The 10534-nt window shown below is 46.5% G+C and overlaps 1 protein-coding gene across 1 annotated transcript in view; it reads left to right on the top strand.

Moving 5' to 3' along the window:
- Positions 1–293: 293 nt before the first annotated feature.
- The window catches only part of CNNM2 (cyclin and CBS domain divalent metal cation transport mediator 2), a 178032-nt gene continuing 167791 nt past the window's right edge, over positions 294–10534 (top strand). Inside the window, exon 1 of the mRNA XM_074959433.1 lies at positions 294–1869. Coding sequence (XP_074815534.1) covers positions 294–1869 — 1576 coding nt within the window. The remainder of the gene's footprint in view (positions 1870–10534) is intronic.

The raw sequence follows: 10534 nt of genomic DNA, 5'->3' as shown, positions 1-10534 counted from the left end.
GGTTGGAAACTCAGCAAGGAGGGGGTGGGGCAGGCTTCGGCAGGGCCCTGCCCCTGTCGCCTCGGCATTGGCTGGGGGGCGGCTTCGGGGCCCCGCCCGCTGGTCCCGTGCCTGCCCTGATTGGCCGCGCGCGCTGCCGGCTCCGGCCCTGGGATAGGGGTTGAAGCGACTCCCCTCAGGGTCCGGCAGTCGGCGCCTGTCAGCTCTCGCAGGCCTCCTCTGCCGCCGCCGCCGCCGCGGGATGCTGCCGTCCCGCTATGTTTGGCCCCGGCGGTTCTGATCCCTGACTAAAGATGGCGCTGGGCTCGGCCGCGCTGCCCGCTCGGAACATGGCGGGGGGCGCGCGGGGGGCGCGGGTCCTGCTGCTGCTGCTCCTCAGCGGCTGCTTGGGCGAGCAGCCCCCGGCCGCCGCCGCCGGCGTCCCCTCCTCCTCCTCCTCCTCCTCGGCCGGGGGCGGCGGGGCGCCGGGCGACGCGGAGGAGACGGTGATCATCGGGCTGCGGCTGGAGGACACGGACGACGTCTCCTTCATGGAGGGGGGCGCGCTGCGGGTGAGCGAGCGGACGCGGGTCAAGCTGCGGGTCTACGGGCAGAACATCAACAACGAGACCTGGTCCCGCATCGCCTTCACCGAGCACGAGCGGCGGCGGGGCGGGCGGCCGCCGGCCGAGCAGGAGGACGGGCCGCCGGAGAGCAGCTCCCCGCAGCGCTGCGGCATCCGCACCTCGGACATCATCATCCTGCCGCACATCGTGCTCAACCGCCGCACCTCGGGCATCATCGAGATCGAGATCAAGCCCCTGCGCAAGACCGAGAAGAGCAAGTCCTACTACCTGTGCACCTCGGTGTCGGGCCCGGCCGCGCTGGGGGCCGCCGGCCCCCCCGGGGGCGGGCTGGTCGGGGCCGACGGCCCCGCCGGCCCCCCGCCCTGGACCGAGACCACCTGGATCTACCACGATGGCGAGGACACGAAGATGATCGTGGGCGAGGAGAAGAAGTTCCTGCTGCCGTTCTGGCTGCAGGTGATCTTCATCTCCCTGCTCCTCTGCCTCTCGGGCATGTTCAGCGGCCTCAACCTGGGCCTCATGGCCCTGGACCCCATGGAGCTGCGCATCGTGCAGAACTGTGGCACCGACAAGGAGAAGAACTACGCCAAGCGCATCGAGCCGGTGCGCCGCCAGGGCAACTACCTGCTGTGCTCCCTGCTGCTGGGCAACGTGCTGGTCAACACCACCCTCACCATCCTACTGGATGACATCGCTGGCTCCGGGCTGGTGGCCGTGGTGGTCTCCACCATCGGCATCGTCATCTTCGGCGAGATTGTGCCACAGGCCATCTGCTCCCGTCATGGCTTGGCTGTGGGTGCCAACACCATCTTCCTCACCAAGTTCTTCATGATGATGACCTTTCCGGCCTCCTACCCTGTCAGCAAGCTGCTGGACTGTGTGCTGGGCCAGGAGATCGGCACGGTCTACAACCGTGAGAAGCTGCTTGAGATGCTGCGGGTCACCGACCCTTACAACGATCTGGTCAAGGAGGAGCTCAACATCATCCAAGGGGCGCTGGAGCTGCGCACCAAGACAGTGGAGGATGTGATGACCCCACTCCGAGATTGCTTCATGATCGCCGCCGAGGCTGTTCTGGACTTCAACACTATGTCTGAGATCATGGAGAGTGGCTACACCCGCATCCCTGTCTTTGAGGGCGACCGCTCCAACATTGTGGACCTGCTCTTCGTCAAGGACCTGGCCTTTGTGGACCCAGATGACTGCACCCCGCTCAAGACCATCACTCGCTTCTACAACCACCCGCTGCACTTTGTCTTCAATGACACCAAGCTTGATGCCATGCTGGAGGAGTTCAAGAAAGGTGGGGCCATGGCCATGAAGAATGGGGGGGGGGAGCCCTTAGGGCATCTGTGACTACCCTCCCTAGCAAGCTGGGTTGAGAGTAGAGGAGTATGCTGCAGATGGGCATTTGTCTATCCCCCTTCCCCAAAGGCTGATGTGTGGGTCTGCATAGATGTGGGGCTCCTGGTAAACCTCTTTCTGCCCCTCCCCCCCCATTTATATGTGCACATATAGGAGCTCTGCTGATATGGATCTGCAACCCCCCCCCATTGTTTGTGGTCCACACTCTCTTTCAGTTAGTCTGAGAGTAAGGAAATTGGGTTGCTGCTGTAGATCCCTAAAAGCTTCTGGGTTGTTGCACACGTGCTGAGATAAACAAGGCTTTTAAACTTCATTCATAGATTCAGCTGGGCTATTTCTGTGCCATGCTTGTTTGTGTTAGTTCGCCCAGCTGATCTGATTGAGGTTTAGGGTCTGTAGCTCATGAATAGCTTCAGGGCTTTTTGCACGTGTCTTACAATTATATTATACTTGCTTGTTAATGCCACACGCCAGGGTTACACCCCCCCCCACTCCCCTTCCCTCCAGTCTTTTGCCTGGTAGCCGCGTGTATGCACAATCCTTACTGATCTACACGTCCTGGTGTGTGACATAGCCCGTGTGCTGGTTGTCTAAATGTTGGATCAAAGCTACACTGCAGTTTTGTAATGTTTACCCCAGGAATTTCCAATCTTGTCTTAGTTGTGGGGTGAGTTTTCCTGGCAGACACATCTGTCCTGTTTTGGATTTCTTTTGTCATAAACAATGGCACAGCAAGTTTCAACTCTGTTCCTCTGTAAAGTAATAGAGCGGCTGCTTACATTGTGGAGGGAAATTTTTCCAAAGGGCTGGGAAATGAAGTTCCAAATTAGTTGCATGTTTGTGGAGACCCTTGCTAGGAAACGCAGAGCAGTGTGGATCTCCTGAAGTCTGTCATACCCAGGGAGCTGTGATCAAAGTACTACTGAAAAGTTCAGTCACTGGGAGATAACCTCACTGAAGGAGGAGCTCTTTGGAGCATTATGCCCAGGTAAATAGGGGAATATTAGAGTTACCCTTTTCTCATGGTAACTCCTGCACTTTAGATGAACTCTGTAAATTGCACCTGGGATTTTTCTAGGCAATAAGCTCTGCCATTTAAATTTCTGTTCAGCATCTGATTTGGGTGCTAAGCTTTAAATGATCCCTATGTTTTGATTTCTAATTTAACCCGGTTATTGGGGTTTAAAGGCAGACTCCATAAGCTGCAAATTTTGGATTTCCTTTTGATTAAAAACAAATGAGCTATCTTAGTTGGTAAACATTAGTAAGTGTCTGGTTTGTTCACCTTGCCTACTTGAGCTAGTAATTTGAAGCTTTACAGTCCTTTTCCTACCCGTGGTTTTGGAGCTGATCAAGGGGGAAGAGCGACTCGCCTGTCTCCTGACTCTTTGACTTGTAGATTCTCTAGTGTAAAAGAGCTTTGGGAAATTGAATTATGTGCTGTCTAGCTTCAAAACTTAACTCTGGGCTAGTTAATATTGATTTCACATTTCTTAGCAATAGTATTCTTTTCTATAAGGCCATTCAGTCCTCTTTAATTGCTTGACTCAAGGTCAGGGTCACATGGTCTTAAATTTGGTTGAGTAGCGGTGTGCCTGTCAGGGAGTCAAAATGACTTTGAAAGCGCTGTTTCTCTCGCTGAAGGAATTGAAATCCCACCAGTTTGCTGCTAGCATGTGGTTCCTTGTTTGGTTGTTGAGAGAAGCAGATTTGAGAATTTCAGCTCTTTCAGTGTGGGTGACCAAATATTCCCTGTTGTGATTCATGAGGATTATGATAAAAGAGGTTATCTTTTGCTTCCTTTGTGTATCTTAGTAGACGTACTCTGGAGATCTTTCCATTGTAGTCACTGAGGACTTGTATACATGGGGAAATTAACCAGCACAGGTTGTGACCCAGTGTGCTTAGAGCAACCGTCACTGGAATTGCCAAGGTAAGGGCAGGCTGCAAAAGGGAGAGCAGATACCCACCAGTCTTGGGAGTAACACTGAAGTTAACTCCCCCAACCAGTCACAAACTGTGCTTCTGATCCCCTACATTGGTTATCAAGAAGCAAAAAAGAAATCTCACAGCCCCCTGTATTGCATTCCAGTTCTCTGGCTCACAATCAGCACATAGGTCCAGTATGATGAGAAGTTATTTAAAAAACTCTGCTCACATTTACAAAATGTTCTTTTGACCCCAAAGAGTCAGCCACCTTACCAGGTCAGTATAGGTTTGGATCTTACCCAAAATACCACGCTGCCAGCCAATCCTTTAGTGCCTAAAACTATAGGTTTACTATAAAGAAAAAAGAACAAGAAGAGAGTTGTTAAATGGTAAAATAATCACATACGTAAAAAGACTTCAAAGTCCATATATCAGGTTCTTAGCAGTATTGGTGAGTTTGCTGACTTGGAAGTCCCTCTGGAACACATCCACAGCTTGGATGGGTCTTTCAGTCCTTTGTTCAGAGACTGTTTGTAGCAAAGTTCCTCCAGAGGTAAGAAGCAGGACTGAAGACAAAATGCAGATGAAGCAGCTGCCATTTACAGTCCTTTTGTCATGTGTCTGGTACTTCCTTTGTTTCACAGGCAAACTCATAGCACATAGCATTGAAAGGCCTTAGAGTTCTGTCCATAGGCATGCCCCTGCATGCTTTGCTGAGTCATAAGGTGTAGTCCTGGGCTGCTTTCAATGGGTTCATTGTACAGCTGATGTCCCTTGATGTGCCATCAAGCAGGCCTAGTGCTGATGTCAGTCTGTCTGGGGGTGTCACCCAGAAATACAGCACAAGTTTGGAAATACAGATATACATTACATATCTGTAACTCCTAATACAAAGGTGACACAAAGATATAAACAAGATGATCATACTTTGCAAAACATAACATTTTCAAGATACCTTACAGGGCATATCTGGTCAGATTCCTTGCAATTTTGCAAGAATGATATCAATGATAACAGAAAGTGTCTCCCAGATTCCATACAGAATGTCACAGGTATTCCGGAATAACTCCCCCATGTGAACACACTACTCTGAGAAGGGCAACAAAATGATTAAGGGTATAGAACAGCTTCCATATGAGAAGAGATTAAAAAAGACAAACTTTTGAGCTTGGAAAAGAGATGGGGCGGGGGGGGGGAATATGATAGAGGTCTATAAAATCATGAATGGTATAGAGAAAGTGAATAAGGAAGTATTATTTACTCTTTCACATAACACAACAACCAGTGATCACTCAACGAGATTAATAGGCAGCAGGTTTAAAACAGAAGGAAGTACTTCACACAACACACAGCCGGTGGAATTTGTTGCCAAGTGATGTTGTAGTATAACAGGGTTCAAAAAAGAATTAGATAAGTTCATGTAGGACAGATACATCAAAGGCTATTAGCTTTACCATTTAACAACTCTCTTCTTGTTCTTTTTCCTTTATTAGCCATTGATGTGTCAGGGATGCAACCCCGTGCTCTGGGTATCCTTAGCCTCTGACTCCCAGAAGCTAGGAGTGGATGACAGGTGATGATGGATTACTCCGTGATTGCTGGTTCTGTTCATTCCATCTGAAGCACTTGGCATTGGTCACTGTTGGAAGAGAGATATTGGGCTAGATGGACTATTGGTCTGACCCAGTATGGCTGTTCATATGTTCTGAAATAAGTGACTTTTCTGGAATAGTGCCAACATGGGGGAGTTACTTTGGAATAGCTAAACTATTACAGAATAGGTATGCCTGTCAATTTTGTTGTGTAGACAAGCCATGGTGTTAGTGCCTTTTCCATTTAAAACTGAAATGTTTCCTTAAAATAATAGGTCTGTCCTAACCCAGACTCCTGTTGAAGCATAGATATGCTGGAGAAGAAGTGCTTCTTTTGTGCCCTTTGAAACTAGCGTAAACACTTGATAACTTGCCTGATAGGTTCTGACTTTTGCAAGAATTTCCCAAACCTTTTGAGGAACACTTCCCTAGGGGACGCTTGCATATTTTCATGGGAATTTAGCTAGTTTTAAGGAGAATATTTTACTATGCTGCACTTCATTCATTTCCAGCACTGTAGAAAGCTTAAGATATCTTAATCATCCCTTTCCTTCCCCTCCCCATATGCTGTCTACAATTTCTTGTCATGGGCAAGTAAATGTTACTTTACTTAGAGTGAGTAAGTGATAGAGTGAGTCATAAGAGTGAGTACTTAAATTGGTAAAGAAATGACCTGTTTTCTCTGAAAACACATTAGTCTGTGAGACAGGGATTGAAGCTCATTTTTAAGAGGGATTTTTTTTTTCTTTTCTGTTTCTAACCTGAACAACATAAAATGGAAACTTACAAGAAAAAGCTGAAAAAACTCACCTGCACTGGGGCCTTGTGGGGTATATACCCCAGATTATTTTGGAAGAGGAATTGATGGTTTTATACGTGATCTGACCTCTGGGCTGTGCTCCTGTATGGTGTGGTGCTGAGCAAATTATAAATCTATAATGTTTTGAGTGTAGTTAAAAATATGAAATAAATGGAGCTGCACCACCACCCACTCTCATTTAACGTCTTAGAGCATGAATAAACGTCACTTACAAAACAGTAAGCAGAAGACGAGCTTCTCTTTGAGAGGATGGTTTCAAAAAAAGCTTCTGAAAATGGAACAGTTTGCTCTTGTCCACAAGTCATTGAATAACTGCTGTCAGATCCTTCTGTATGTGACTTGCACACACTGTTTTAGCGCATCATTCTCTCTCTCCCTGTTTGTTTTGAAAGAATACAATACAAATTGAGGCCTCTCTGGTAGACATAGGAGACCTAACTTTTTGTCAGTGCGCAGGAAGAAGGGCATGCATATATATGTGACACTTGTTACTATTACTGAACTGTGTTCCCCATTAATGGGAGGGTAGGTCCCTTAGACTGGAATAACGCCACTCTGTATTGGTATCAGCTCTGTCGCTGTAAGGAGGAGCAAGGGAATGTAGCATACAAGGAGTTGAATCAGTGGCCTAGAATCCATGGTGAGGAGTGAAAGAAGAAAATCTTATGTCTTGGAAAGAACCTAGTGGACAGTCTCTCCACTTGCATCCCTTTCCCAGTTGACAAGTGTTTTTAGTGACACTGTTTCCCTAGGCCCTAGCCAAATGCTACCTGGCATTTGTTCTTGCTGTTTCTTTTTGCTGGCTGATCTTTGCATGTGTGATCCTAAATCCAAAGCCTTCTATTTCTAGCGCCCTGCATGCCAAAGCTGCAAGAATTGTGTTGTAATACTAATAGTTTAAAACTGGCACGCTTAGCATGAACCATTGTACAGCAGCTTTCATGGTGCCCTTTACAGCTTTGGTATGCAGCAGTTTCTCAATCAGTTTCTTTATATCTGCTGCAGTAGGAGATCTGGGGACTTGGAATCTTGTGTTTTGATCTTGTTTTATCTGTTTACTACTGTATTAATCTGATGATCAGAGTGGGGAATGAATAACCCGTTCCATAAATGTCGTGGTAATGCAAGGTAACCGTGTATTGCAGTTCTGAAGCAATGCAGCTGTTATGTTTGTTTTCATATTTACAAAGCAGTTCTAGAAAGTGTTTTGATTCCTCATTAAAATCCGTGCTAATTAACCTGGAATCTGAGAATTTCCCCTCCCTGGAACTCGTGTCAGATTTAACAGTGATCTAGGAGCTTTGCTTGGTTTCACATACTCGACATCTTGTCTCTCAGTAGTGTATATGTTTGATGCCCATGTTCCTAGTCTAGGCACTACCCAGTGCACAGGATCTATATAATATATAGGGGTGTGTTCTTAATCGTAAGTACATCAGGACTCTACTTTAGCTGTCTTCTCTATTGGAAGGGTAGAGTAGTAGATGATTAGAGCCATAAGGATGCAAAACTATGTATTTTCCTTGTCTTCAGTTCATGCAACAGTAGATCAAGTCAGACATTCACTCTGTTTACGCTCAAGCTAGGTACGTACCTCTTTGATATAGCTGTAGCTCAAAACTTTGTGCAGTTATTTTCCTAATTTTTTAAGTGGCTGAGAAATGTGATTCAGAAAATGAGCTCCAGTCAAGCCAAACTGTAATTTATAATTTCTCACATGGGCAGGCTTTGACTAATGGATGTGAAATGTCCATTTTTCTGCCAGTTAACCCACAAGGATCTGTTTCTTCTGTGCAGTTAGTTTCTTGATTTAATATTGTGGTCATAGGCCTAAATAAGAAAAGAATCTGAATAAATCCCCCGTGGAGATTATAAGAGGCTTGTAAAACTGTTTCTTGGAAAACAGTGTACATTAAAGTTGCCTGTTGCAGTGTTAATAAAAGGGTTCCATGGGCCTTATAGAGAAATAACGTGCGTAAAGGAGTGGAAATACAGAGGCTCAGTTTGGAGTTTGTGAAATGTTTTATTTGGGGGGAATGGGGCATTGGTGGAGGGCAGTGGGATGGGAATTTGCTTTTTGTCATGAAATAGGAGGCTTTTAGCACTCTGAGACTGCAGATTTCTCTCCTCTTGCCTCTAGCCCCAGACTGGGATCTATATGAAGGGCAAATGCCACGTGGCACCAAACTTCCTCTTGAGTCTTGACATACAAAATGATGGGGGTCTGAATTAGCTGTTGCCACTCAAGAAAGAGATCTTGGAGTCATTGTGGATAGTTCTCTGAAAACCTTTACTCAATAGGCAGCAGCAGTCAAAAAAGCTAACAGAATCTTAGGAACAATTAGGAAAGGGATAGTAAGATGGAAAATATCATAGTGCCACTATATAAATCTGTGTTATGCCCACACCTTGCATACTGAGTGCAGTACTAATCACCCCATCTTAAAAAAGATGTATATTAGAATTAGAAAAGGTACAGAGAAGGGCAACAAAAACAATTAAGGGTGTGAAACCACTTTCATATGAGGAGAGATTAAGAAAACTGGGACTTTTAATCTTGGAAAAGAGACAACTAAGGGGGGTTATGGTAGAGGTCTATAAAATCATGAATGGATGGAGAATGTTATTTACTCCTTTATATAACACAAGAACCAGGGGTCACCCAATGAAATTAATAGGCAGCGGGTTTAAAAGAAACAAAAAGGAAATACTTCTACATGCAATTTCCAGTCATGCGGTGGAACTCGTTGCCAGGGGATGTTGTGAAGGCCAAAAGTATAACTGGGTTCAAAAAAGAATTAAATTTCATGGAGGGATAGTTTCATCAATGGTGATTAGCCAAGATGGTCAAGGATGCAACCCCATGCTGTGGGTGTCCCTGGCCTCTGACTGATTGCCTGTTTTGTTCATTCCTTTTGAAACATTTGGCATTGGCCACTGTCGGAAGACAGGATGGTGGACTAGATGGGCTATTGGTTTGACCCAGTATGGCCGTTCTTATGTCTCTCTGACAGCATAGCTCTTGCAGTTACTATGCTGCCAGAGGCTTCAGCTGCTGCTGGACTTGCACGACTTCCTGGGGCCATGTGCTCATTCCCACACTGTATAGAGGGAAGATATAGGTTGCTGCAGGCAGAACTTGCACTGGCATGGTAGCGTGAGGAGTAGAACAACATGTTGGGGAGCACTCACCAGTTCTCCTGTCTTCCAGACAGGTGTGGAACCCCCATCTTGGTGTGAGGCTTCTGCAGGCCCTAGGGAATAATTTCTTCATGACCCTGACAACAGGGTTTTTTCTGATATACTAACAAGTGGATAGATGATATACTAACAAGGTTTTTCGCAGGAGTGGGTGGGTGAGATTCTGTGGCCTGCGTTGTGCAGGAGGTCGGACTAGATGATCATAATGGTCCCTTCTGACCTTAGTATCTATGAAAGAGAGGAGCGTGCTGTTTTGAGTCAGCCCTCCCTTCTATGCCTCTCCATGTCAGAATCACAGGTGTAGGCCCTGCTCAGAAGTGATAGGGGGCATCAGGTCCAGGTTAGGAGACTACTAGAGAGAGGTTTAAGCAAATCAGCAGCTTTTTAAAACTTTCCTTGAACAGCTGCGATTTGAATCATTGACATTCACAGGATTCTCTGAATTTACAAATGATCAGTAGCTTGCTGGGTCTGCACTCAGACGGAACAAGCAGTCACCTGTTTGTTCCTGTACTTGTTTATGAAGTCTGGAAACCTTTACAGCCTCCAAGGAAGCAGATGGTAGTGAGTCTGCACTTCAGCTGGGGAATTAACCAGGTTACTATCTGGCTCCTCCTTCCCTAGCCATCAGTGCTAAGCACAGGTGTTAAAACAAGTCAGCTCTCATGGCTGAAAGAACTAATTGATTAGATAATAAGTAACAGGTGTTCTCCCCTCACCCAAGACCCTAAGGAGTCACTGTCAGTCACTCCTTTCAAACTCTGCATGTCTTTCTGTCTTCCGTCTTGAGTGTGTCCTGTCTAATGTAATGAATAGCTGTTCACTTCCTTACCAAGGAGTGTTGATTTGTTAGCAGCAAAAGTTTGAGAGATGAACATCTCTACAAGAGCCTGTTTTGAAACAAATGAGGGAAACGTGACTAACGCTTCGGGTGGAAATTCAGAGTAGGACATTCTGAATTTATTGACAGGCTATGTCCCTTCCTTGTTGGTGGAAGATCATGCCATTTTTGTCAGTTACTTTCTTTGTCTTGGAACTGACCTGCGTCATGGAGATGAGGA

Source organism: Natator depressus, chromosome 7, assembly GCF_965152275.1.
Source record: "Natator depressus isolate rNatDep1 chromosome 7, rNatDep2.hap1, whole genome shotgun sequence".
NCBI classification, from domain to species: domain Eukaryota; kingdom Metazoa; phylum Chordata; order Testudines; family Cheloniidae; genus Natator; species Natator depressus.
Note: the sequence above shows the minus strand (reverse complement) of the source record. Positions and strands in the feature narration are given on the sequence as shown.